The sequence below is a fragment of the Corvus moneduloides genome, chromosome 13 (assembly GCF_009650955.1).
Source record: "Corvus moneduloides isolate bCorMon1 chromosome 13, bCorMon1.pri, whole genome shotgun sequence".
NCBI lineage: Eukaryota > Metazoa > Chordata > Aves > Passeriformes > Corvidae > Corvus > Corvus moneduloides.
The window spans coordinates 20378598-20406481 of NC_045488.1; the positions used below are offsets into that span (position 1 = coordinate 20378598).

Genomic DNA, 27884 nt, shown 5'->3' on the forward strand with positions numbered 1-27884 from the left:
GCCCGGAGCAGCTGTGGCTGCCCCTGGATGATCCCTGGAAGTGTTCCAGGCCAGGCTGAACGGGGCTTGGGTAACCTGGGCTGGTGGGAGGTGTCCCTGCCTGTGCCGGGGGTTGGAGTGGATGGGATTTACGGCCCCTTCCTTCCCAAACTATTCCCGGACTCTGTGAGCCGCTTACGGAACGGTCGCTCCGCGGCCGCGTTCCCGGGGGGAAGGGAAGGGAAGGGAAGCGGAGGGTGTCGGGCGGTGCGGCGCCGTTTCCCGTCCCCCGCGGAAGATGGCGGCGCCCAGCGCGCTGCTGGCCTGGTGCGTCCAACACCTGCGCGGCGACTTCGGGCTGGACGTGGGCGAGGAGGTGGTGAGGTGAGCGGGGTCGGGGCCGGGCGGGGCCCTTCTGCCCTCTGGCAGGGGCTCCTCGGTCCAGCACGGAGGAAACGGGGTGTGTCAGAGCAGCTGTCGGGAGTCTGTGCCCGGGGTTGTCGCTCGGGTGAAGATTTGGGGAGGGGAAGTGGCGGGGCGGGGATGTGGGGTCACAGAATCACAGATTGCTCTTAGTTGGGAGGGACCTTAAAGCTGACACCGTTCCACCCCCTGCCACGGTCTTACCACGGTCTCCACAGAAACCTGATCCGAAAACGAGAGATAAATGACATACTGTGGATAAATGACACACTGTGGATAAATGACACACCTGTGCGATGAGACCACTGGACTAGACCTCGGGACACCCGCCCCTCACCCCTTTTTTATCCACCCGGCCCCCCGTAGGTACATCTTGTCGATCACAAACGAGGATGAGATCCGGGAGTACGTTGTTGACCTCGTTCAGGGCACTGAAGGGAAGAAGAGCTGGTTTGTGGAAGAGCTGCTGGCCAGGTGGAGGAAGTCTGCCCAGCTGCCCTCCGAGCCTTTCCCCGTGTATCGGAAAAAGGACGGTGAGTGGTGCAGGGTGGAAAGCTCTCCGATCAACCTGGTTATTGTGGTTAAAACCATGCCGTGCATCCCTCTTTGGACACTGCTCCCGTTCCTGATTGTCGGGACAGTTTAAAGCCCCTTTTCAGTCACCAAGTGGAGTCCAGGGACATCTTTCTCTTGCTGGCACTGAGCCATCCTCTCTGTGCTTGCTCACACTTCCAGAAGTGCTGCGGGCTGGGGACCAAGGGAAGAAGGGGAAGCGCAAAGGGCGGAACAAGCAGGAGACGCCGGCGTACACCGAGCCCAGTGTTCACGGGGAGGAGGTGAAAACCCCTCTGGACCTGGCCAAAGTGAGTGTGGGGGTGTACCAGGGAGGCTGGGGGTCACTGGAAAGGCTTGGAACCTGGGGCCTGGGTAAAGGGGATGTCAGAGACTGGTAAAGATGTGACTGGAAAGTGGGAATGAGTGTCCAGGACATGTCAGACTGGGATGTGCTGGTGGGCACTGGTGAGGCCACACCTCAAATCCTGGGGTCAGTTTTGGGCCCCTCACAAGAAAGACAGCGATGTGCTGGGGCAGGTCCAGAGAAGGGAACCGAGCTGGGGAAGGGTCTGGAGCCCCAGGAGCAGCTGAGGGAGCTGGGAAAGGGGCTCAGCCTGGAGCAAAGGAGGCTCAGGGGGGACCTTGTGGCTCTGCACAAGTCCCTGACAGGAGGGGGCAGCCGGGGGGGTCAGGCTCTGCTCCCAGGAAACAAGGGACAGGATGAGAGGAAATGGCCTCAAGTTGTGCCAGGGGATGTTTAGGTTGGATATTGGGGAAAAAAATTTTCCTGGAAATGGTGGTCAAATACTGTAATGGGCTGTCTAGGACAGTGGTGGAGTCACCATCCCTGGAAGTGTTCAAAAAACCTCTGGATGGGGCACTTGGGGAGGGAGGAAGGGAGGAGGAAGGAAAGAAGGGAAGGAGGAAGAGGGAAAAGGAGGGAGGGAGAGAGAGAGGAAAGGAGAGAGGGTTAATGATGGGTCTCTGTGACCTTGGAGGGCCTTTCCAACCTAACCATTTCCATGTTTCTATGATATCCAGGCTGGGGTGAAAGGTTGTGTTTGTTTGTGTCTATAACTGGGAGTAAAATAATCATCAGGTAGCAAATATGCCAGCATAGATTTTTCTTCCCCCAGAAAGCCTGAAGGGAGAGAGCAGGTGAAGAAGTCGAGGCTGTACTTAGGAATAAAAGGGATTTCTTTAAGTCAGATATGAGGGTGGGGAATTGAAGCCACTGAGTGGTTAGAGCATCCTTTCCTGCTGTATTTAAACATTCCCAGTCATGCTGATTAAAGCATCACTTGGCAAGTGAAATACTTCAGAAAGAAACTGTGGAATGAGAGCATAGAAACACTGAACCCCGAGAAATGCTGCTATTCCTGAGTAAGGAGTGGAACTTGAATCCGTGTTTTTGAATGGAACTTTTTGGAGCAGGGAGGCTGCAGAGGCTGAAAGTGTTTGTAAAAGTGTTTATAGGATAAAATGCCACATTTTTGAACTGGAGGGTTAAAAACAGACAGTGATGTTCCATTTCCTTGTAGTTACCTTCTAACTTAATTAAAATTTAAAAAAACAAGTGAGAAGGATCTGCCAAAGTCCCTTTATCTCGTTTTGGGTTTCTTTCATGGTGGCAGTGTTTGGATCTGGCAGTGGCACTAAGACTGGGGGGACTGGAAATGCTGCATCTGCTTGTCACTAAACCAGACTGAAACTCAGAGGTGGATCATGAAATCACTGAGGCCAGATCATAGAAGGAGGAGCAGAATTTATTTTACAGCTCAGTACTTGAACCCTCCTGCGTGGGAAACCTCTGCTGAGGTGGCTGTGCCAGGTGGGGAAGCTGCTGGGAGGTGACATGGCTGTGAATGCAGCAGCCCTGGTGCCACCACCAGCTGTGTCTGGGGACAGGCACGCACAGGGTGCACAGCTACAAACAAGGAGTCTAAATAATCCTTGGGAATGAGCCTTGGGAGTGGCTGAGCTGCTGTTTGGAGCTGTTAAGGAGGTGTGTGAGGCTCTCCTGCAGGTGTGGAGCGTGGACAGCAGCGCTGGCTGCCCAAATCCCAGCAGCTCCAGCTGGCACGGGTGGCAAACTTTGAGTGCATCCTGGTGTCCTTGCTTTGTTTGGATTCCTTGGGGCTTTTCTGGCAGGCCTGAGCTTGTCTTTCCGCTCGGTCTGGGGTCTGGTCCAAGTTTCATTCCAGTGAGGCAGCAGAACACTTGTCTGAGCCTCCCGGCCTGCCCAGGGGTCAGCACTCGCTCTCTGCTGCCAGTGCTGCACTGGGAGCACAGTTTGTTTGTTTGTTTGTTTGTTTTTCCCTTCCCAGGCCCAGGAGAGCAGCAGTGGAGTCGGCAGCAGTAGCATTTCCTCCAAGAAGAAGCCCAAGTTCGTCAGCCTGTACACGAGGGAGGGGCAGGACAGGCTGGCCGTGCTCATCCCGGGCCGCCACGCCTGCGAGTGCCTGGGCCAGAAGCACAGGCTCATCAACAACTGCCTGGAGTGCGGGCACATCGTCTGCGAGCAGGAGGGCTCGGGGCCCTGCCTGTTCTGCGGGGCCCTGGTGAGTAACCAGGGACTCACTGCCCCGCTTGGACCTGCAGAAGGTGGCTGAAGCAGCCCTTGAGGTGGAAGTTCCTCTTGCAGAGCTCTGAAGTAGGGGAGGAAAGAACCTCTTGGGAGGTTTCCCTCGTAATTTACATGGCTTTGGAGCTTGTCTGGTTTCTGGCAGTCTGCTGTGGGTCACACCAGTGTCCAAAATCTCTGCAAGGCTTCAGCCCCATCCCGGGCACAGCCCTGCTCGCCCTGTCAGGAGCAGTGTCCTGCCTTTCCTTCAACTCTTGTGCAGTGTGGATCCTTTGGGATACCTGTTAACACCCAGATTCAGTTCAAAGGGCACCTTCTGGAGAAAGAGGGCAAGTTACTGATGGCAGGTGAGAGGAAATTCCTCTTCATGAGAGAGGAAAATACTGGTTGGGTAGAACAAAATGTTTTAGAGCAGGTTGGTTGCTATTTTGAATGATCAGTTTAACTGCCAGTGGCCAAGAAGGAGAGAAAACCTCCAAGTTAAGGATTGTGGTTCTGCCTGGCATGGTTCTGAGCTCATCTCTTGTCCTTTGAGCTCAGTCAGCAACGTGTCCACCCACAGAACAGGGAGAAACCAAACTCTGCACTTCTCTTTTAGTAAACAACGAGTTTCCAGGGTTCTCCCCGTGTCAGTGGGGAAGAAAAGGAGGTGTGGATTGTCACTGCCACTTTAAACAGCCTGAACTGTTGTCCAGGGCTCTGAAACTGGTCAAGCTGTGACATCCTTCCCATGTGATGTCCTTCCCAAGCCTTCATTTCCTTCTTTTCCTCAGGTGTGCACTAAAGAAGAGCAGGACATTCTTCAGCGGGACTCCAGCAAGAGCCAGAAGCTGCTGAAGAAGCTCATGGCAGGTCAGTAGCAATTCCATACCTGGAACAGAATGAATCTGAATGGTTTGTGTGCATTATTTCCTTCAGGCTTCACCGAGCCTCTTGCCTCATTGCTGCCCTGTGTCTGTGGTAGGCGTTGAAGGGATGGATTGAAGCTGCCTCCTTGGATTCTCCTGCAAGCCCTCGGCAGCATTCCCGGGCTTCAGCAGAGGTGGCAGTGGCGAGTGTCAAATGGCAGCGTGTGCTGTCCTTTCCCTGAGGCCCCAAGGCTGCTCGTTCAGCATTCCAGAATCAATCACATGAACCGGATCGTTGTAGCAGTCCTTGAAAATTAGGATAAGTCTCCTCTGGAATGTGTGCTGTGGAAGATGAAGTGCTGCTGTCTGATTTGCTGGGCTTAGAGAGGTGGTGGTTAATATTTCCTAATGGCTCTTCTTGTCTCACACTTATCTTGGGAGCTAAAAATAGGAACAGAGCCAAGGAAAGCAAGAGGAAATACTACCCGGTGTCCCAGCGAAGACCTGTGCATTGTGGGGATGTTTGTCTGAGTTTAGCTGAACTACAGCCAAGGTCATGGTGTTCCTGGTTGGAAAATACACTTTGCTGAAGAACTGGGAGGTAGTTACTCCAGGTGTGGGGGCGAAATATTTACTCCAGGTCTGGGCTTTTCCTTAGAGCTGTGGAGATAGCATGAGGATGGAAGTCCTTGAGAGCACCAGCCAGGCTGTTCTGTCCTTCCCATACACATGCTGGTGTACTTCAGGATGCCTTTTCTTACTTGTTTTATCTCTCTTCCCTCCTGCCCCTGCCAGCTCTTGCTTTGTTATCTGTGTAAAAATGCTGGAATGTGGTTTGCTGTTTGTCTTGGGAATAACAATTACGGATCAGCGACCAAAGGGAAATACAGGCAATTGTTTCCCTGAAACAAAGGCGTTTCCCAGTATGGTGAAATACACTGGTTTGTTCCATCATGGCTCTGGTTCAAACCTTTTGTGGGTTTTTCTGGTTGTTCCCTGTTGTTTGTTTGGTTGGGTTTGGGCCCCTTGCCAGGAGGGGTAAGAAGGAAGAGCGTATGCTGGGAATAGATTTCTCCATCTCTGGAAACAGCTGGTTTGGGGAACCTGGTGTGGTGTGTCAGGATAGAATATTGTTTGTGGGGGCCACAAACAGCAGCAGAAGGCTCTGGGTCTCTCTGGAATCTGTCCTGGGCAAGAGGCTCTTTCTGGGGGTAACAACATGTGGGGAGGGTTTGGCTTTTAGGAGGGGACTCCTAAAAAAGCAGGGGTTGTTGCTGAAGAAGAAAAGCCTCCAGACCTTAGAGCCCCTCCCAGTGCCTAGAGGGGCTTATGAAAAGGAGGGAGAGGGACTATTTAAATGGGCAGATAGTGATAGGACAAGAAGGAATGTTTTTAAACTAAAAGATGAGAAATTTAATTAGATATTGGGAAGAAATCCCTCTTTGTGAGGGTGGTGAGGCCCGGGCACAGGGTGCCCAGAGCAGCTGTGGCTGCCCCATCCCTGGAAGTGTCCCAGGCCAGGTTGGACGGGGCTTGGAGCACTCTGGGCTAGTGGCAGGTGTCCCTGCCCATGGCAAGGGGTGGAACTGGATGAGCTTTAAGGTGCCTTTCAACCCAAACCATTCCATGATTCTGTGACCCGAGGCCTGTGGTTGGCGATGGGAGGAATTTTGACCGCCCGAATTGTTAGGGAAGGGTGAAAGAGAACCAAAGAGCAAGAGCTTCTCCCTAAACTCTACCCAGACTTTGTCACTGTGATATTCAAGTGATTCCTCCTCTTTGGAGGAAGGAGTCTGTGAAATGGGCTTGAGGGAAAATTGTGGCTTCAACCTCCCTGGAAAGATGCTGATCTTCCTACGAAGCTGTACTTTTAGCTCCTGGGATGGCATTTGGTTTAGGGGGCATTTCTGCAGCCTGGCCCACCCAAATGGCTTTAACCACTGGCTGCTTAGTTGTGGTTTGTTTTGTGTCTCAGGTGCTGAAAATTCAGGGAATTTGGATGCCATAAGCAAAGGCTTGCTGCCTCGCCAGGAAGCGAGACTCAAATCAGGCCTGGAGATGGCTGTGAAGCACAAAGACAAGTTATTGGAATTTGACAGAACAAGGTAGGATACCAGGTGGGAGAGTGTCATGAATAGCATAAGTGACCTGGCAGGTGAGGTGCCTTTAGCCAAAACATTGGGAATTCCTTCTAAAGCCCAGACTGCAGCCACAGACACCTGAACTATGGCATTTGGTGGGACAAGAGTGAGTCTCTGGAATGGATCCTGTTTGGGTGTCCTTGCTTTTTGTCCCGACAGTCCGGCTCTCCAGAGAGATGGGAAAGGAGCAGATTGGAGGGTGGGTTTGGGGCTCTGCCATGCTCCCACTGTGCTCATCTTCTCCTGTGGGGGTTGTTCTCCCAGCGTGCGTCGCACCCAGGTCATTGATGACGAGTCGGATTACTTTGCCACGGACTCCAACCAGTGGCTCTCCAAGCAGGAAAGGGAAGCGCTCCAGAAGAGGGAGCAGGAGCTGCGGGAGCTGCGCCACGCCTCTCGGCTTGCCAAGAAAATCACCATCGACTTCGCTGGCAGGCAGATCCTGGAGGAGGACAACAACATGGCTGAGTACCACAGCAAGTGCGTGAGGGCTGGCAGCGTGCCCGAGAGCAAGGAGGTGCAAATCCTTCTGGAGAGTGGTCTGATATGCCTGTTAAAGCTGCCTGGGAAACAGGTGTTGCAGTAGGCCTGTCTCAACAGAACCAATTCAGCTCAAATGCACACCAAGCTGAGTTTCTGCAGTAGAGCATTTGAGCTCAAATGACTCGAGCAGTTGACTTCTCAAACTGGAAATCAGACCGAGCAAGGAAATCATTTAGCTGGGGGGAATGGGGCAAAAAATGCTTTGGGTCAGAGTGTGTGGGGAGAAGGGAGATGTTCCAGGGGAAGCAGGGAATGTTTACTCCTCTCATTTGTGCTTGCAGACTGGATGAGACCATCGAGGCCATGAGCTGTGGTGCACTGAGCGAGCCAGCCGGGAGCCCCAGGGCAGAGATGACACCAAACTCTGGGGTTTTGGTGAATCCCCGTCTCCTCCAGCCTGCTCCTTTGGTCAGTGGGGCTTCAGGGGTTTATTCCAGAGTAGTGACTAATTTTGGGAGAGTTGAGCTGAAGAATTGTCACTTCCAGCACGTCTGTAGTGCCCCAAAGGATCACAGGATGGTTTGAGCTGAAAGAGACTTTAAAGACCATCTCATTCCATCCCCTATCATGGGCAGGGACCCCTTCTACTAGACCAGGTTTCTCCAAGCCCTGTCCAGCCTGGCCAAGAACACTTTCAGAGATGGGGTGATTTCCCTAGACAACCTGTTTCAGCATCTCACAACTCCCACAGTAAAGAATTTCTTCCTAATAGCCAATCTAACCCTGCCCTCTGCCAGTGGGAAGCCATTCCCCCTGCTTCCCCTTGTTTTTCACCCCCTCTTTCCTCCCCTGTGTCCCTCACTGACCATCCCACTTCGGGATAGAGAAGGTTTGCCAATGCCCTGCTCCTGGTGGGTTGGTTTGTTGGAGTTTTAGCCTCCCACCTGCTTTTCAGGAAAGCAGAAGAGTTTCTGAGAGTCAGCCTAAGGCTGTATCACCCTTTCAGCTCTATTTTATGAGGCCTTTTCTGCCAGATTCCCGTTTTCGAAAGGGCATAAAGGTCATAAATGAAGGAAAACTTCAAATAGGATTTGCACTTGATACACATTATTCCTGGAGAGGTGCTAACCTTTTCCCTGTTTTCTTTTGAACACTCAAGTGGGTGGACCAAACTGGTTTGCTCCCACAAAGGAAAACCATTCATTCCATGGAGGCTGGAAGTGAGTCTGGCTTGGAGCGGAGCAGGCTGCGGATTCAGGACCGAGAGCTGCAGGAGATCTCGGATGATGGTTGGTGCCTCAGCCTGCACCAGCCTTGGGCTTCCTTGCTTGTGAGAGGAATCAAAAGGTGAAGGTATCCCAGGCAGCTCCTGCTCCACAGGGAAGGTGGGAAGTTGTGTTCCTCAGAGGGTCTCTGTGGACCCACTGGCTCTGTGCAACAGCTGATACCTGTGATAGCTCCAGGTGTGCAAGCTGTGCTTCCTCTTCCAGTGTAATGATGGCTTGAGGAGCTGGAGAACCTCTTCTTTTTTTGGGATAGTACCTAACCTGTAAGGGACAAGTTTCTTCACAGTGGGTGAATGTAGAGAGAGGCTGAGATTTCATTGCTATAGTTGGGGCGTTCCTGTGTGGAATTTGAAAAGCAGATAAGGTAATCACTTGAAATATGTTCTGGGTTTTTGTTCAGGATAAAGAAGGCAACAGTGGCACCAGGCTTTGTTTAAAAGAAACCCAGCCCTTGCCACTACCTTCCCCCTCTGGGCTGGGAATTGGGTTACAAAAAGAAGCTCCTACTGTTAATAGTGAACAAAAAATCTTCTTCAGCCTTTTTTTCCCTTCACCACATTTCTTATTTTGGAGAGTGGAGCTTTTTCACTTCCCAAGCTAAAGATGCTGTAAATCTTAGTGTGCCCCGATCCTGCATCCAGGTGTTCTGGGGATGCTCCAGCCACTCTGGTACAGCTGCAGAATCCCAGGATCTCTGCTCCATGCAGAGACCTAGTGCCTTATTGCTCCTTTGATTGTTCTGTGTGACTTTGGGAGCTTGTAAGGGACTTTTGTGAGACATTGTCCTGCGTATGTGTTCTGCTGGCCCTGCTGGGGATTGATGTCCTCTAAAGCCCTGAGGACACGCTCTGCTTTATTTGTGACATTATTTTTTGCCTATCTCGGCTTTTCTTTGTGGTCCCGACACGTTGCTTGAGTTGGGATAATCAGGGCAAAGCTTAGCAGCAGGAATTGACTATGTTTGAGTGAAAAATCTGTCCATGTGGGCGATTTCTGCTGGAATTTTAGTCCTAAATTTTCCTCTGTTCTTTAGGGTGGAGGGCAGGACCTGGTACACTTCTCATCGAGGGAGGTTATGGATTGCAGCTACTGCTAAAAGACCTTCCCCTCAGGAAATCTGTGAACTGGAGGCCACCTACAGAATGCTGCTCCGGAAAGGTGAACTCCTCTCCCTGGTTCTTGGAATGCTTTGGTACACTGAGCTACGTAATGAGAGTGTCAGAAATCCCTCTCTGCTGAGCAGGGAAAGCTAGATATAAAATTAAATTTCCCAGCCTTAGTCCTTCATGGGGAAGGTCCTGACCCGGAAAAGGCACACAAAAGTGTTGAAATTGCTGTATGTGTTCTTGTGCCTCAGAAAGTAGAGGTGCCTGGAGGAGAGGGAAGGGCACCTGGGGATTGGAAGATCCCAGCTGTGTGTGGGAATATGGGCTCCCTGAAGAGATGTTTCTTTTGCTGCAGATGTGGAATTTCCAAGTGATTATCCCTCAGGATGCCTCCTGGGCTGTGTGGACGTGACTGATTGTTTATCACAAGAGCAATTTCAGGAGCAGGTGAGTGCAGAAATGAACCTTTCCAGGCTTGCATTACCAGCGGGTTTTTAAAGTGGTGGAACTCACCTCTGGAGAAGACACTGAGTGGAAATTTTAGATGGTGTTGAGAAGACACAAGTTGTTGCAGGGATTTGTGTGGCAGAGGACATGAAGGGACCTGGCAACTCAGGACAGCATGGAAAACTGCAGCAGTGGTGGTGCTGTGCCATGGGACCTTGTCCCTGCCCTGTGGTGCCGGCAGCACTGACTGCCCTGCTATAGGAGAGGGGGCTTGGCCCCTGCAGAGGGATCGTGGTCTGTAGCTGCTGGATCTGCCTGGTGCTTCTTCCAGGAGCTGGAGGTCACAGTGGCCTCACTGGTGGTGTCACCCTGGCCTAGCTGGTGAGTGTTGTGCCCTGGTTGGGGCACTGAGGGACCTGGAGGAGGAGCTGTGGGAGGAGGTAAACTCTTTCCCAGCAGGGAGGATGGACAGGAGAGCCACAGGACTAGCTGTAGAGAAGCAAGGCTAGAAGCAGGAGTCTTTTGAGAAATCTCAACCCATGCAAGTCCATGGGTGATGATGGTGTGTGTCCAGATGTGCTGAGAGCATTGGCAAGTGGCCTTGTGAGGCCACTCTTGCCTTGGGAAGGTTATGGAAACCAGGAGAGGACCCTTGGTAACTGTTGCACGTGTGGTTAGAAAGAGAAGGAAGGATGATCTGGACACTTCAGGCCAGTCAGCTTCACCTTGGTCTCTGGGAACCTCGTAGAGAGATTACTCTGGGAAGCCAGTTTTGGGCACGTGGAGGAGGAGGACATTAGGAATAGCCAGTGTGGATTTTCCTAAGGATAAACTTATGCTTGACTAACCTGATGACCTTGGATCCAAAAGATAGAGTGGAGAGTATGTGTTAACCTGCTGTCCTGGAGCAGGCACGAATCCCAGAGGAGTCGTAGCCAGTAGAAGTGATTATTCCTCTTTGCATTGGTTAAACCACATCTGCAATACTTGGGTCACCATAAAATTGTTGATAAACTGGAGCGAATCCCATGGAGACTCCAAGGGTGGTTAGGGGCTGGAGCCCTGTGGGGAGAGGCAGGAGACAGAGAGATCTTCACTTCCTGCAAGGAGATTATTGGGAGACAGAGCCGGGCTGCGTGCTGACATACACGGTGGGAGGGTCATAAATTGATAGGGGAGGGTTCAGTGTGGCTTAAGAACACAAATTACCATGAGGATGGCCCAGCAGTGGGGCAGGCATTGCCCAAGGGGTTGGACAGTCTTCACCTGGGAAGATTTTCAAGACCCAAGAAGACAAAGTCGTGGGCAGCCTCACCTGAATTCAGTGTTGGCCCTGCTTTGGTTGGGAGACCTCCTGAGGCCTGAGTCTGATGCTGTGACTGACTCCATGCCCAAAATCTGGAGCAGGAGCTTTCCTCAGGGTGTGGTTCATGGACTTAAAAACCTGCACTTAGCACCCAGCACAGCACAGCTGCTCCTGATCCCATTTCATCCTTGTTCACTCCACTGCCCCTTGTGTATGTCAGGTTTGGTCTGGTGGGAATCACCAAACCATGTAGGGTTTGATAGTGAACCATGACCATCTTGTGAGGTGGAATAGATGGATTCTTTGGGAAGGAATCCACCAGGGTGATCTTGCTGTGATGAGCTGGAGAGGCAGCAGGAGTGCTCCTCTGGCTTTCCCAGACCCTGTGAGGTTTTTAGCAGGGAGAGATGCCTGGAAAGACAGAGACTGTATTTCTGGTGAGGTTGTGTCTGTTAGTCACAGGAGGAAGGCAGAGAGGTTGGAGTATGAGCAGCAGAGGGAGCTTTGGGACTGGAATACCATGGAACCTACAGGAGTATTTGGCATTGTATGGGAACAAGCCGTGGGAGAGAGAGAGGAAGGGACACCGAGGCCACTGTAGGGATTTTCTTTTGTAGCATCCACTGATTTGCAGTTTGGGCTCCAGTGGAGATTCCTGTCCATCTTCTGCTGTCTGCAACAGTGGTGGAAAAACAGATCCTGGTCTCTTACAAGCACTGTTCTGTCTGTCACAATCCCTCCTCTTCCTTTGTGGATGTGTTCTTCAGGCACTGGTAGAATGGCTGTGACAGCATCTCTGATCTGGGAATTGTGCTGTAGGTAGCTAGCTTTAATCTTCCCATGGAGGACCCTCACAATTAGCCACGTTCTCTGGAAATCCCTCCCAGTTTGCTGGCACTGCTTGGCTGCAGAGGCACTGGAGACAGAGCAGTGTATTCCAGGAGCACCATTATCCAACCTGTTAATGACAGATTTCCCTTTCTCCTCAATGCTCTGGCACTTCCTGGGTTGCATTTCTCTGGCTTTTTGCTGTTTCTGTATTGCAAACTACTTATAATTCCTAATTTCCTGCCTTTTTACGGTGGTTTTGTCCGTTTTTCCCAGGATTCCTTTAAGCAGCGTTAATTTCCCTCGCTTGTGAGCTTAAATCCAGAGATCTGAGCCTTTCTGAGGAAATGTCTGGTTTTGTGGGTTCTCAGGAGCAGCAAGTGCATCTGAAGGAAGCTGAGCTGAGTTTAATTGCAAATGTCAGCAAGATGACAAAGTGTGCAGCACCAGCTCAGAAATCCGAGTTGGGTCTCGCTGGGAATAAGAAATTCCTGTTGCTCACGTGGGTGTTTCAGCCCGGGTTCATCAGCAGCGTCAGCACTGTGATCCAGCCATTTCCCAGTGTGCAAAGACTCCCTGTAGCTCAGGGACAGAGGCAAGGAAACATGATGCTTTTTCACCACTTAGGGCGTGCAGAAACATTGGATATTTTCAAGGAATGTGTGAGCAGGCGAGGGGAGGTGATGCAGAGCAGAGACCTCTCGGGGACTGAGCCGCTGTGGAGCTTTTCCAGGCGCTGTGCTTTGACTCACACCTCTCCTCCTCACCACCTCCTGTTTGAGGCTCCTGCATGTTCCAGAAGAAATCATTTCACAAGTGCAGGGCGAGCCTTGCTTGCAGGTTATACCAACCTCCCGAGGATGAAATAGTTCCTGGCTTGCTCATGGTGTTTTGGTGGTGATCCAGTGTTTTTTGGCAGCCACAGAAGCTTGGTTTGACTCTTGTGACTATTTGTTCCCATAGGCAAGGGAGACTCTTCCTGGTCTTGGACCTGTTTTTCTTCGTCCTGGGGGTGCTCACCTGGAGAAGAGAAGGCTCTGAGGAGGCCTCAGAGCCCCTTGCAGGGCCTAAAGAGGCTCCAGGAGAGCTGCAGAGGGACTGGGGACAAGGAGTGCCAGGACATGGGGGAATGGCTTCCCACTGCCAGAGGGCAGGGATGGATGGGATATTGGGAAGGAATTCTTCTCTGTAAGGGTGGGCAGGCCCTGGCACAGGGTGCCCAGAGCAGCTGTGGCTGCCCCTGGATCCCTGGCAGTGCCCAAGGCCAGTCTGCTTGGAGCAGCCTGGCCTAGTGGAAGGTGTCCCTGCCCATGGCATGGGGTGGAATGGGATGAGCTTTAAGGTTGTTGCAACCCAATCCAATCTGTGATTCCATGGTTTTGTGGTCTGTCCCCACTGTGACTCTTCCATTATCTCTCAGCCCTTTCACTGCTGTCACCCACTCCCTGTTTAGCACTGTCTGCAGATTTAATTTCCCTGCTGTTTGCATCCTCTCTCGGGTTGCTAATGAAGATGTTGCAGCACCCTGCTGGTATTTTTCTATCATTACCCTCATTTAATTTAATTTTTTTTTCACACTTGTGCTCAAAAAACCAAAATTAAGCAATGCTGCCCCAGCAGAGTCAGGCCCATTCCCTGCCAGAGCTCTTGCATTATGACCAGGGAGGGGTTTTTTATCCACGTTTTTACTGCGCATGTAAGCCTGGCCTTTCATCATCGCTCAGAGGGGGCAGCCCTACCTTCCTCTGACCTACCTGCGGCATTTGAGGCCCAAATGACGTTGTTGAGATGGTTTGCAGATCCTGAGGACGTGTGGGAAGTGATGATGGAACAGGATCTGGAGTGCTGGTGGTGGCAGGGAGCAGAGGAAGAGTAGAGATGTCCTTGGGGTTAGGATCAGTGGCACGTCAGGTACCCTAATCCCAGCTGTGCTGCCTATTGCATGAACTAGTTAAATCTGCTCCTCTGGGCCTCTTTCCCACATGGAAAATAAAGCAGTTCTTCCAGTCAGAGGTTATTTACACCACATTTTACTGCTCAGAGCTGTGATCTTTGGCTTGAAGCTGCTCTGGCAGCAGAAGTTGTGTTCAGGTAGGAGGGTCCAGCCCAGGTGTCCAGTGTCACCTGCTTTGTTTGCAGGGAAGCGAAGCAGGAGCTGCTTCCTGAACTCAGCCCTGCTTGCCGGGTGCCTGGAGATCCCTCTGAAATCTCAGGATTTCCAGTTGAGCTTTGCACATCTTGCCTCTCCTCAGAGTACATTCTGGGCTCATTTCCTTCTCTCGCTGGCAGCAGCCCAAAAAGCCCTGCTCAAGACCAGAATGATCCCTTTGTTACACTTTTCAGCTAGAGGTGACCTGGAAACTTTTTTTCCCCCTTGGAGATCCAAGCGTTCGCTACGGCTTTTCCCTGCTCCGGGGCTGACGTCACCGACACCTTGGGCAGAGCAAGGAGCTGCCCTTGTTTTCCTGCACGAGGTGTCAGTGACTTCAGCAGCGCCCACTTGGGATCTGTGGGATGGGGCAGGCAGGGCTTGGCACAGGACTAAAGCCAGCAGGGAAGTGTTTACACTGATGCCATTTCCATGTGCTCTGAAGTCCATGTTCATTTTGCTAATGACTTTGATCTGAGAGACTATTTAACTGAAAAAAGAGCGTTTCCTGCTGCTGTTTTGGTGGTTGATAGGTGTGTTTGGCTTATTTTGAGTGCAGACACACACTCATGCCAATATCTGGATGGAGCTATTATGCTGGGCTGAAATATTGGCTAATTATGTTTGATGGGAGTTAAGTGTTTATTTTTCATTTCTAGGTGATCACTTAGTGTCCTAAATCTGCACAGGGGAACACGTAGAAGTTATTTTTGTGCCATGAGATTGCAACTATTATTTAAATAGGCTCCAGCTTTCTCACTCAGGAAATTTGGGTTTAAACTCTTGGCCTCCTCTTCCCTCCCTGGTGAAAAGAACAACAAAAAAAATGAGACTCAGGTGCCCAGTGTACAGGACTCACTTTAGATTCTCAAACAGGAGTGAAGAAGGGTAGAGGCTTTCTATATTTAGACTCCAGAAGGTGCCTGTTTAGATTATCTCCAAATAAAGGAACAATAGCCCTCTGGGAATATTCTCCTAAGGAGTTAATGAGAGGGAGAAACACAAACACAGACATTGATGTGTACTTCTAAGAACAGTATAAATGCATAGAGACTTTTTATGAGGACCCAGTCCCTGAAGGAAAGGTTTCCTAGCGCAGGCTCCGAGTGAGACAAATGCCTGTTTGTGTGGTGCTGTGGCTGTCCTGGCACCTTCCTCGCCTCCACCACCGGGATGTTTGCCTTCTCATTCCTGAGGCACCTCTCCCAGTGAAGGATTTTTAGCTAGGTCAGATATCCTTCCTTCTGCAGCAGTCTACGTGGCCGTTAATGATTGCAATCCATGAAAGGCCTTTGAACTTCACAGGTCCCTGCGTTCTCCTGAGCTGAATTTGTCTTTTCTGTGTAGCCAGATGCCAGATCCAGTGGTGTCAGGCATTAAGCTGGCTCACAGGGTGATGCATCTCTTTAATTCAGGTTCTCACCCCACAAAATCCCCTGATTCGTGGTTCTGGGAGCAGAGCAGGAATGCAGCTGGTTTGGATTAGAGACGGTAAGAGATGGGGGAGTTTTTCCATATGGGAAGTGCTTTGGTTTTCATCAGAGGCTCTTCTGAGGCTCCAGCTGCCTTGCATAAGCCAGCAGGTTTGCTCAGGCCACTGCTCAGGCTGTTAAGATGAAGGAGAGATTGTCACTTGATGATGATTAATTTAGGAATGCATTAGCATGCCAAAGAAATCGAATGATAGAGGCCTGCTTGCCCTCTCCTCTGGTTTCCTAGACCCAAGGGAGAAAGCGAAGCCAAGGCTGAAGCATATGACTTAATTAATGATGACTGTGGACTTCGCCTCTGCTACCATTTCAGCAAACTACTCACGAGGTGGCAGGGCCTTTTCCCTCTCTCAGATGTGGTCACTGATAGTTGCTGTCTTCTCAGTGTTTGGGTTTTATTTAGTCCTGAAACTGAGGGTTAGATTAAACTGACCTGGAGCCCCAGGTCAGGTGCCCCACTGCCTCCCAGTCCAGGTTGAGCCGTGACCACCCTTTCCATGGTGACCCCAAATGATGTGTCAGCTGCAAAATACAACCTCCACAGTACATGTAGAGTGCCCAAGGACTCTGCTTGCTTAAGCTTTTGTTGGTGTGTCATTGATTTCCTAACCCTGAACAGACCGGTTGCTCCGATGCCTTTCCTGGTCCTATGAGAAATCCCATCCCGTTTGAGGGGTTGAATCAATCCTGGGAGCAGCTGCTGGCATCACACCTCCTTTGGGAGCAGCAGCAAGGGTCAGCACGAGGAGAGGCAGCTGCCCTCGGGAACCAGGGCAGGGACACAGGTGTGCAGGGCCTGTTCCCAAAGTTTGGGTTCTCCAGCTTGGTTGCGTGTCCTACCCCTGTGCTTCCCAGCTCTGGTTATGAAAGGACTTTGTGAAGCTGCTTGAAGTCTGACTGTCTCTCGCCAGGCGCAGATCCACGAGGTGCCCTGGTTCCCCTTGTCTCCTCCACCCCATCGCTTTTCCCTTCTCTTTGCCGGCTCTGTCCGATGGTGCGGGCGGCGGGGCCGCGTTGGAGCTGAGCTTAGCCCTGCCCCTGCTGTCCCTTGGCACGGGGGGATGAAAACAGCTCTTTCAGCTAGTACCTTCCTAAATATTTTTCCAAGTCCACCCAGTTTCTCCTGAACCGGTCGTCAGGCGCTCTATAAACATGTCCAGCCCTTCCAGGGTTTACCATGGGCGGGTGTTGTCCTGGGCTGGGATTTAGGAGGGTGTTGGTGGCTGTAGGTCCTGCGACGCCGGTTCAGGGAGCGCTGGGGGATGCAGCGGCTGTTGCTGGCACCGCTGGGCCCTCTGGGTCTCCTGGAGCCCTGGCAGACTGCTCCGAGTGCACCAGCGCAAGTTTGAATTTTAAATCTACATTTCAAAGTCCTGTTATTAGTTACTGTGTTTTAATTGCTTCCCCTGCCCTTCAAATCAAAGTACAGCCTGTGGTGTAGGAACACCGCGATGAGAGCCGGGCTCCGGGCTGGGGGTGGAGAACACCCACCGGATGGATCCGCCCGGCCAGGGAAGGATCCCGCGGCGATCCCAGCCTGCTGTGCCTGGATCTGGTTGCGTACCAGCCAGGCGTGCGAGGGGCAGAGCAGCCGAGGGCTGCCAGGCATTGTGGTGGGAAGAAGGGGAAAGGAAGGCAGGCTCGCAAAATTCCTTGTGCATCCTGGTGCAGGGAGCATGTGCCAGCACACGAGCTGCCAGCAGCAGCTGTAAGCGCTCAGGAACAGCAGGGAGGATGTTGACTGCAACAATGCATCAAGGCTGCGGTTTGTAACCTCAATAGTCAGGCAGTTAACTTTTTTTCTCTTTTTTTTAACAAAGACATTTTGATTGCCAAATCCATAACCATTAGCAGCTGTGGTTTCGAGCTGTTCCTTCCTCACACGTTGCAGTCTAGACCTGACAGGCTTTCAAACAAAAGTTTGGCTGACGGCTTTTGTTTGGATTTCTTTGTGATCCTGCTTTTTTTCCTTCTTTTCGCGTTCCGTTGATCTGGATTGTGTATCCCTTTGCTAACGCAGCCTCTGTGTGGAGTAGCTCTGCTGCATCCCCGAGCTCTTCCATGGCCAAGGACAGCTTGTAGTGTTCCTTGGGTGCGTGTTCTGGATGTTTCTGCCTCAAGCTAGAAAATTTGGCATTTCTAGAAACTTGGATCTGCTTTCGGGTTTCTGTTTAGGAAAATGTTACATTTCTCATGGGCCAAAGGCTGGTTGGCCTATGACCTTAGAAGATGGTACTTGAGAACGTGCTTAGAGTTGGAAGTGTGATGGAAGACTGTGTCATGAGGGGGATCAAAGCTCGGAGCGAAGCTTTGAGGTGCTCTGCAAGTGCTTTCCAGGACTGGAGGGCTGAGTCAGGAGGTGACACAGCAGTGGTAAGCCTGGATCTGCTGTTCGCAGTTGGGCGTCACCTTCGGGTGAATGTGCCCTGGAGCACTCGGGGTGAAGGCTGTGTTGGGAAAATTGGCTGGGTAATTCCCCAAAGGGAATGTCCTTGTAAAGAGATGATGGAGACTGCTGCTGTCAGAACAACAGACAGGGAACTGATGCTCCTAAACGCCTCTCCTTGGAAAAGTGACAAGCCAGACGTGGCTTGGGCACAGTGGCACCCACATCCAGTTAAACATAGTCTCTCATTTTTGATGGCTTCTTTTCTCCTGGATCCATGTGTTCATGGTGCAGGAATTGCTGCAAGTGCCCCTGTTTGGCCGCAGCACCCCCGTCACTCCCAAAAAGCTGCCCGTTTTCTTTTTGCTCTTGCAAACCACTGAAGAAATATTTTCTAGCTGGATGGTGAGCAATTTCCCTCCGGAGAGAACGAGAAAATGGCTGTTTAGTAGTTAATTACCTGTTACGTTGCTCTGACAGCAGTGGAGCTTATGAGGCATGAAAGAAGAGCAGATCCGCCTGTCCCACAAATCACCAAGAAAACGGGGTGAAGGAAGTTGGGCTCCCAGGGGATCCCTTGCATCCCACTCCTCTTTTTGCACGTGGCCAAGGGGTGTCTCCAACACCCAGGAAGAGCCCAGTGTGTGTTTCTGCCTGCTGGGAGGAGCCGATTTATTGCCACTGCTGGCTCCAGCAGCCCCGCTCTTTTGGAGGGGATGCTGCCTCCACCAGGATGATTTTTTCCCCTTTGAATGCATTTTATGGTGAACTCTGTTGCCAACACATGGGCTCTGCTTGCTTTTATTCTTTCCAGACAGCGTTGCTTTCCAGTGCTGCCTCTTTTATTCTGAAGCTCTTGGAAAGCAGCAGGGAAATGAAGGCTGGAGCGGGTGTCCTGGCCCGGCGCTGCCTGGCAGAGCGAGCCGTGTTTTCCCTGTTGTTCACTGAGGAGCCACGCCAGGAAAATGATTCACCCCTTTCCATTATGAACCTTGCAAGCATCTCCTCGCTGCTGGTGCCCCCGGCAGCTGTAAGATGGAGAGGGTGGCAGTGACCAGGGGAAGGACCACAGGTTCCAGCGTGCAATTCTCCGCCACACTCCAGCTAACCGGGATGTGCGCTCCGAGGCAATGAAAGCAGAGAGCTCAGGCTGCATTTCGGGGCTCCGTAGGCTGCTGTGTGTGAAACTGGGGCTATTCCCACCCCTTTGTGTCCCGAGGCCTTAATGAGAGCAAGAATGCTCCTGGAGGGTCGCTAAAGAAGCTGCCGGGAGCGCTCGGGCTTTGTGCTGCGCAGAGCTGCTGCTCCGTGCACGCGGTGCCTTTGTTCCTGCCTCGGATGCACCAGAGCAGAGCTCATCTCGTTAGTGATGGTTTGGCTTCCCCCCAGGACGTTTTCCTTCTGCTCTTTCCATTCCTCTGCCTTCGGGTCACAGCAGTTGGGTTCAAGCCAGCGCAGCTTATTGGGGAGGGGTGCAGCAGAGGAGGGGTTTGGGATGGTCCTTCTCCATGTTTTTTTCTCCTGTGGAGATGGAATCAGGATGAGCAAAGGGTCCCAAATGCTGCGTTGGTACCAGCGATGCTGGGTGAGCCTGCATGGCCCTGGCATCCTGCTGCAGGCTTTACCTAAATTGGGGAAAAAAAAAATTTAACAGATTGGTGTGTGTGGGGGGGAATATAGCAGGAATTTTTTTTCTCAGATGTCAGAGAAGGTGGGTTCGTGTCTCTGCTGGCTCTGAGCTGGCTCGTCCCCTCCTTTGCTCTTTTGCTGTGGGCTGTGGAGCGGGAGGCTGGCAGCCCTGCTGCTATTCCTGGTGGTGACAAGCTGGTGATGGGAGACGAGGGATGGCGAAAACAAAGTGTAGGGAACATTCATTAGCAATTATCCCTGCTTGCAGATTGAGCTGGGTGGCTATTGGGGACATCTGATAGCCACTTAATACACGTTCAAAGCGCTGGCTCTGGTGTGAGGGTGAGTCTGGTGGCCGGTTTTCGGAGGAGCCCAGTGCTCAGCTCCCTTTTCCAGCTTCATTTAACCTCGAGCTCTTCCTGCGGGTGTTAAGCTGCCTTGAGCTCTGCTTTTCTCTTCCCTCCCACCTAATCTCCTCACAGCCGGGATCTTCCAAACCTGTTAGCAGCAAGCTGAAGCCCAGCTGGAGAGGTGGGACGAGCAGGGGGGGCAGTGGTTGCGTGGAGGCCGTGTGTGGAGCGCGTCTGTGGGGTATTGGTGCGAAGCAGTGGGAGGAGCAGCTCTTGGTGAGCCATGTCGGCTGCTTGCAGCCCACAGAGCCCACTGGCCTCCCACCTGCCTTGTCACCAGCCGGCTACAAGATGGCAGAAGGTCTGAAAGGAGGCTGAATCATTTTTTTCACACTGTAGTTGCATTGCATAACCCCTCTCTTTCGAGCTTCCCTGCTCATCTGCAGGATTGGAGGAGGGTGGGTTTGCTCCTTCTTGAGGGATAATCTGGCCTCTGCACTGTGTCTGTTGTATCCACCTTCCCCTAAATGCCAAGTTGCTTCCAGGTAGAGGCAGTGTAAAGCCTGGAGTACCAGCACCTGTCTTAGGAACACTCCAAGATGAGAACGATGCGTGCTGTTGAATTCAAGAAGGGACATCCCCCATCAGACTCCTGGCTGGGTTTGATTCTTGGTCTCTGGAAGAGAGGGAGCATGGTTTCCCTCTGAATTCACCTCTTAATTGAAAAACTGCTCTTGAAGATCGTCTTTACTGGGGATCACAGAATCCCAGACTGGTTTGGGTTGGGAGCGACCTTTAAGTTCATCTCATTTCACCCCCTGCCATGGGGTGAAACACACCTGCCACTCGACCAGGTTGCTCCAAGCCCCGTCCAACCTGACCAGTATGACAGGATATGCTCTGTCTTCTCACTCTGCCTCACCAGCTGTGGGGTTTGGGCTTTTATTCCAAGCTCAGATTTGCTGAAGTGATGATGGGCTGCCTGTGGGGTGGAGTAGTTGGGAATAAATTTGTTCTCCGTCTCCTACACTTCCTGCGTTGCAGACACAGTAGAGTGACTTGACTGACCTTTCGCAGCAGAAACAGTGAGAAATGAAGTTTTGGTACATAAACTTGGGCAGCTTTGGAAAATGTGACGGAGGCAGACCTGTTTGGTGTCTTGGTGGCATCGTCTCCGCTGAGAGTGGAACTTCCTAAATTCTGTGGGATGAATGAATGGAATGTCCTCATGGAAGGGACTGGGGGAAGAAGGGAGCCTTAAATGTAGTGGCTGGACGAGGGGCTCCTCCCCTACCTCCTGGGAGTGAGATGCCAGAGGGAAGGACCAAAGCTTTTTAAAATGTGGGACATGAAGGGATTTGGCTCACAGACAGAAAGGCACCCTGGGAGCAAAGATGAAAGGCTGTGGTGTGGCAGCGGGAATCCAAGTCACAGCTGTGGCATCCACCTTGGCCTTGGGATCAGACTGAGCTGGAACTGTTGGAGCTGGAGGCTTGATCCTGGTTTTGGATGAAAGCTGTCTGTGGAGAAACCGACCTGGCTATTGCTTTCACTGCTGATGCCTGTTTGGGAGATGTTCCCTGGATGAGGGTGTGAGGGGGACATGGTGGTGTCCAGGTCCACCTGGGAGGTGGTGGCTGAGGGGGTTTGGGAAGCAGCTGTATTCCAGCAGCAGGACCTCTGCAACACACCCGTCCTGGCTGCCCCACCTGGCTGAAGAAGCCATGGGCTGAACCAGGTGTAGGGGAGCAGGGATGGATCACCTCTGCAGCCAGGTTTGGGTGGCCTTTGGAGGCTGTGCTTGTCCTTAGGTCCTCCAGACATGGAGGTGCCACCAGTCACCCGTGTGATGCCGAGAGCGACAAAGCGGTGCCAGCATTTCACACTCTGCAGGTGTTGGCCGGGGATATTCACGTTGGCTCTTCCTAACCTTCCAAGATCCTCCTTCCCTGCAGATGGGAAATGAAAATCCTTGGCATGGGCATGCAGCAGTGGAAGCAAGTCAAGTGAGGTGACTCAGCCAAAAAAAAAACGGAGAGGAAGAAGCCTGTCCAAGCCCGGGTCGGTGCAGTGGGGCATCAGCGCGCGATGCGGATCGGCGCGGCTCCTCCTCCCCGGCACGGAGCTGCGTGGAGCAGCTGAGTGCTTGTACATCTCTCTTACTCAGTGCACAGCTCTTACATGCTGTTGTGAAATGAGAGGGCTTGGAAATGCTGATTGATCCAATCCCATCGCTGGGCTTCTGTAAGTCTCCCTGAACTGCTGGCAGTGCTGCCAAACCCTGCTGCAGTGTGGGGAGAGCGGGTTGCTCCCTGCTTCCCTCGCTGTGCCCAGCTGTTCCAGGGCAAATCCAAACTCATCTTGGCAGGTTGGTGAGAGCTTTTCAAACACTCGGCCTAGGAGTCATTTGTTAGTAACAAATGGGGGATTTGCCAGGACACGCAGCTCCATCTGGTCTGGCATCCTGTCCCCTCCAGCAGCCTTGATGGATCTGCTCGAGGAAGGCAGGGGAGCAGGAAAAAAAAGAAGGCAGTTTTCCCATGGAAGGAAAACCACTTCCGCAGTCTGTTTGAGCAGGGTTTCCTGGGCTGGAGCACTCTCGTGGCATGCGCTGGCCTCAGCGCCTGTCAGCACCAGCTCTGCAGCTCATGGACAATCTGAGGTGAGAGCTGAGATATACATTTTTTATGACTGTTTTGCATTTCACCTCTGAATGCCAGAGAGGCTGAGCTGCAGCCAGCCAGGATCTTGGTGTGCTTCCCACATGGAGTGGGTTTTTTCTCCTTTTTCCCCACATGGTTAATGAGAGAAAAAATTTTAGAGGTCTTTTTCCAACCTAAATGCTTCTGTGATTCTATAATCTGTTTATTCTCTTTCTATAAAATTCCCCCATGTCTTCAATGTGGTAAAATCCCTCCATTGACCGGCCCTGAGCTGGCCTCTCTGAGCCATCGCCTGGATGTGTAGCAGGTGTGTTGCTCACCCTTTAGATGCAAGTGAATGTCAAAGGATGTGTGTCCCACAGCAGGACAGAGGACATGCTCTCCAAATCTCAAATCCTTGTGTTCGGGATTGAGCTTTGTGGGGAACATTTGGGGATGTGTCCGTAGCTGGGACAGCTGATGGTGGCCACCCTTCTGGTGGTCATTTCAGGCTGGGTTTGGCAGGTTGTTCTGGTTGAGGTGCTGGTGTGCTGTCCATGACTAGTTAGGGATTGGTGGGAAGACTCACATTTCTGGTCAGCTGAGTCTTGGATGCATCAGGCTGAAAATCTGTCCCTTGCTTGTCCCAGTGAACAGGTGGGCTGGTGATGGCAGGGCCCCGACCGCCTCCCTGTCAACACCCCAGGGTTCTGATCATCCTAAATCAAGTGTGAAACCACAGGGGTAACACAGGTCGGTGCTAAAGGGGGCTGAGGGGGTTTTGGGAACACCCAGGGTGAGCGGATCCAAAGAGGCAGCAAGCACCAGCAGAGGTGCGGTGGGAAGAGGCTGAGCTAGGGGCTTGCAGAGTAAGACCCAAACCTGAAGTTGTTTGGGTTTTTTCATTAAAAGTTCTTGAAGTGGTTTAGTCTGAGCTGGTACAGCCTCCATATAACCCATGTTTTGGCTAAGATCCCTCTGTTCTTGCCCACTGAGCTCTTTCTGCACCCACACAGCTGCTCTGACTCTGCTCTCTGTGTCTCTCCGTGTTTCACAGTATCCGGACCTGAGCCAGGAGTCTGGGTCTCCATTTGTCTTTATCTGCACTAATCCCCAGGAGATGGTTCTGAAGTTTCCCATCAAAGGAAAACACAAAATCTGTAAGTAGTAAAGTTTCCCCAGATGCCCCCCCGGCCCTCGGAGCCGGCTCCCCTCGCCACCCCAGCTTGCCGTTGCCAGATGAGTTCCCAACCTTTGCCCTCTGCTCTTTGATCTGGAGGTGTTTGTTTAATGGCTTGAATACATCTGTAATATTTTTTTTGTCTTCGGTTCCCCTTTCCCCAGATGTTGCTTCCTTCCAAATGCGTGCCTCTTCCTGCCTCTGCAGACACTGGGGGAGTCAAAGAGCATTCGTGTCGGTGGCCGATCTGCTGCTGGCATCGGCCTGGATCAGGATAGGGGTCGGTGCAGCGATGCCCAGGCAGATCCTGGCAACCTCCGTGTCCTGTAGTTCCAAATCACCCTCTTGCTCCTGAGGACAGTGAGGGTTTGAACAGCAAGAGCTGCAGGGCCAGATGGATGTTCCCCATCCGCAGGCCGGTGGGATGGGATGCCCTGGCAGAGCGCACGGGGAAGCGCCGCAGCATCTGTCCGCGCTCCACTTGCCGGCGTCGTTAGTCCCTTTTACGAGCCACCAGCCCCTCCGCAGGCTGCCAGTTATTCCTGCCCGCTGCTATAAAAAGGATGGAGGAGGGATGCGGCAGCTGGGGAGCCCGCAGTCAGCTCCGTCCTTATTAGCAGCCTCCCCACCACACAGCCCGGGGAAGGCACCGCACGCGCTTGCAGGGGATGTGAAAAATTAATTTGACGGGCTAAAAGCAGCAGAAGCAGGAAGAGTCTTGGCTGTTTATTCAGCAGAACTGACAACTGGGTGATCTCCCTCCTTTGCACATGGATCCTTGGGACTAGTACCTGGGGCTCAGGAGTGTTGGGATTTCTCAGGACTGGTTAATAAGGGCTTTGTGAAGCACAGCAGAGGGCTATTTTTGTTGGCTTTGAGGCTGCTCAAGAAGCACCTTTCTCCCACAGTTGGATGTTAGGGTGTTTCCTGCAAAACCGTTTGGTTTCTTCCTTGCCTTTTTGAGCAGCACCTGGGAGGTGCATTCAGCCAGTGGAGACCAGCGCTTGGAGAGCTGCAAGTGCTCAGATCTTGCTTGTGGCACAGTCCTCCCCATGGATGGGTTATTCCCAGTGCCAGTGAGCAGGCAGGAGTTATTGAGGATGCAAACGTCTTGGCTGTGGGAGAACAGCCTTGTGGCCGTTGCGTGCTGGTGCAGGCACTGCATCCTTTTTTTCTCTTGTTTTAACCTCTCCTTTGCTCTCGCCAGGCTCACTCGTGCCCCTTCACTCCCGCCTCTGCCTCTGTCCAGCCGTGGGTGGGAGAGGGCGAAGCTGCTGTGCGGCTCCTGCGCGTCTGCCTCGCCGGGTGCAGGTGCTGCCGGTCCCCTCCCCATCTGTCACTTCATCTCCTTTGTGTTGTGACACTTTCCTGCTTGGAGAAGGATCAGTCTAACAGCCTGGAAGGAAGCCGGCTGTGCTGGCGGCTGCCTGTGCTCCCACTCCCGCTGCTGGCCCTGCCTTCCCTGCCCTCCATCCCGATAGGAGCTGTCACGGGAGCAGCGCGGGGGGGCTGTGGAGCTGCACGTTCACCTCCCGGAAGGGACATGGTCCGTCTGGGTGATATTTGTGACAGCCTAGGGAAGGAGCAGGGAAGCCTTTGACCTTTCATCGGCGCAAGGCGCTGTGTTAATAGAAGCTGGCATTGCATCTCAGGCAGTGAGAAGCTTAATTCTCCCAGCTGGAAGCAGAGCAGAGGGAAGGTGCCGGCTCACATCCCCACCTGGCCTTGCTGGCTGCCCTGGTCTCCTTGAAACCTGGCTCAAACCATGACAAAATGCCAGTTTGTCCTGTTGGGAAACCAAGCCAGAGCAGTTTTCCTTGCCAGATAACAGCATGGACCTCGCCACAATGACATCCGGATGCTTCTCTGTTGCAAATTAGTTGTTTCTAGCAGCCTGGGGATGGGAAAAAAACCCTAACGTGGCTCGATTTTTGCTGCCAGGGTCATTGTTTGTGTGGAAGGGATGGGCACAGTGTTGCATCTGGGAGCACAGCTCTCCCCAAACACGTCCCCACGTAGTTTTAGTGAGGACAAAGCTCCGTGGCCTTTCTCCTGGGAGATTTCCTTGAATCCAGGCAAAGCTTCCCTGAAGCATCACTTAAAACCCGGCCTCCAACAGCCAGCGGCTGGAAGAGTGCAGAGGAGCAGAGGACATGGTGTGAGATGAGAGGCCTTGAATCATTGATCAGAAAGAGCAAGGGACCCTGGGGCTTTGCCCTATTTTTAGCCTTTTCTTAAAGGTTACCTGTGTGCTGTGTGCTGTTTGCCAGCTGGAAGAGCAGAGGAGCCTCGCAGTGTTTTTGGGGTCCAGGAGAAGCAGGCAGGCACTTGAAATGTAACAGCCCTGGTGACAGTAGCAGTGGTGGGGGACCAGAGCATGGAGAGAGCGTGAACTTGCTCCCTTTCTCCTGCCAAAACCACCCCTGGCATGGGGACAGGGTGGTCTCACATACTGCTTCTGGGTGGGCTGGCTCAGCCTCCTTGGGTGCCAATGACTGGAAATAGCCATTACAAGGAGGGGGCTTCTTCCCCATCCTTAGGCGGTGGGGGGAGTCTTCTCTGAGGTGGCCGAGGGGATGGAGGATTTCCCAGACTGTCTTGCAAGCCGTGTTTCAGTTTGTGGATCTGTGGCATGGTGACCTGCAAACCCTCTTTGTTGAGCTAGCAGTGACCTGCAAACCCTCTTTGTTGAGCTAGCAGAGAAGTTTTGGTTTCAGAAGGTGATGGTCACTGGCTGGTTAGGAGCCATTTTCTCTGGAGAAGCACCTGCTTCTTATAGCACACGGGCATTTACCAGCAGATTCCAGCGCAGTGGCCAAAGTAGAACTTTGGAACCTGGTGTATCTTGCCCTGTCTCTGTTCCCAGCTATGGAGACAGAACGATGCTGGCATTTAGAGGATGGGAAGATGCAGGGGAGCAGCAGGAAGGCAAGTCCTGGAGAGATGTGGCATACAGGAGCTGGCTGCTGGCAGAGTCTCTCTGGGAGCTGGGAGAGCTGGAGCATCCTTGCGTTTTTACGGGCAGGAAGAAGAGGACAGGGACGCTCCTCTGAGGCAGCACATCACCATGCCTGGCTTCTGTCTTCTTCAGCAGGAGTTTCCCAAAATCCCATGTTCTGGTGTCCTGCTCCTGTCCCAGGTGGGAAAGCGGAGCCACCAAGTGGGTGAAGCCACCAAGTGAAGCCACCAAGGGCTGTGAAGGACAAGGGGAGGCAGTGTTTTCTCCAGGTCCCACTGGAGCTGCTGGCTGAGGTTTTCCCTGGTGGCAAAGGCAGCAGGTGGCCTTGGAGACCACCAACCTGGCACTTGGCCACGTGGAGCTGGTGTCCCCATCACACTGGGTGCCCATTGCACCATCATCCCAAGCTGAGGGTTTGTTGTCCCCAGTCCTGGCTTCTCCTCGCACCCTGGAGAAACGTGTCCTCGACACGCTGTTCCCTCGGAACGTGTCGACGTGCATCCCGCGGGCAGGCGCAGGGATCGGTTTCCCCCCTGGTAGTGGCAGGCGAGTGCTGGATGTTAATTTACTCTCCTCCTCGCTGAGTTTCCCCCTCTCCGGTGTCTCTTGGCCGCATCGGACACGCTTGCCCCTGGCTCCCTGGTGTCGCGCCTGCGGAGGGGAGGCCGTGGCGGCTGGAAACGCCTGGCTCCTCAAGCAGGATAATTGGATGTGACAGGAACACACTAACTAGGAGACCTTGCTGCCTCCAGCTCATTTGCATTGCAAATAGCATTTAAAAATAAAGAGTGATGAGGGTTTGTTGTGGGTTTTTTTTCTTTAATCCCCTCTTTACAGGGAAGCTGGATGCGAAGATCCATCAGGGAGCAAAGAAGGGGTTAATGAAGCAGAAAGCTGTGGGGTGAGCGCCGGGGAGCAGTACTGGTTCCCATGAAGCACCCAACTGCCTCTGAAGGGTGCCAGGATGGTCCTCAGCTCTGGAAAGCTGGTGCAAGATGGATCCCTGATCTCAGATTGTTTTTAGGTATTGCTTTATCTCTTGTATTCCAAAAGTATTAAAAGAGACATGTTTCCACCAAGACTGGCCCCACAGCCCTGTGCTTCCGGGGAGGT

At 52.5% G+C, this 27884-nt stretch overlaps 1 protein-coding gene across 3 annotated transcripts; it reads left to right on the top strand.

Annotated features, from left to right (window-relative positions):
* On the top strand, positions 1 to 27850 carry TRIP4 (thyroid hormone receptor interactor 4). 3 transcript variants are annotated; one of them, XM_032123386.1, is made up of 13 exons: positions 1 to 363; positions 769 to 935; positions 1138 to 1265; positions 3285 to 3518; positions 4315 to 4393; positions 6365 to 6494; positions 6795 to 7010; positions 7355 to 7481; positions 8173 to 8360; positions 9333 to 9457; positions 9761 to 9852; positions 23690 to 23792; positions 23977 to 27571. In XM_032123386.1, the coding sequence occupies exons 1-13, from the start codon at positions 278 to 280 to the stop codon at positions 24165 to 24167; spliced, it is 1866 nt and encodes a 621-aa protein (XP_031979277.1). In that variant the 5' UTR covers positions 1 to 277; the 3' UTR covers positions 24168 to 27571. The 3 variants fall into 3 exon arrangements, with proteins under 3 accessions (XP_031979277.1, XP_031979278.1, XP_031979279.1); XM_032123387.1 differs by lacking the exon at positions 23977 to 27571 and adding an exon at positions 27609 to 27850 and having other exon boundaries at positions 3 to 363; XM_032123388.1 differs by lacking the exons at positions 1 to 363; positions 769 to 935; positions 1138 to 1265; positions 23977 to 27571 and adding exons at positions 2691 to 2788; positions 27609 to 27850.
* The last annotated feature ends 34 nt before the right edge of the window (positions 27851 to 27884 follow it).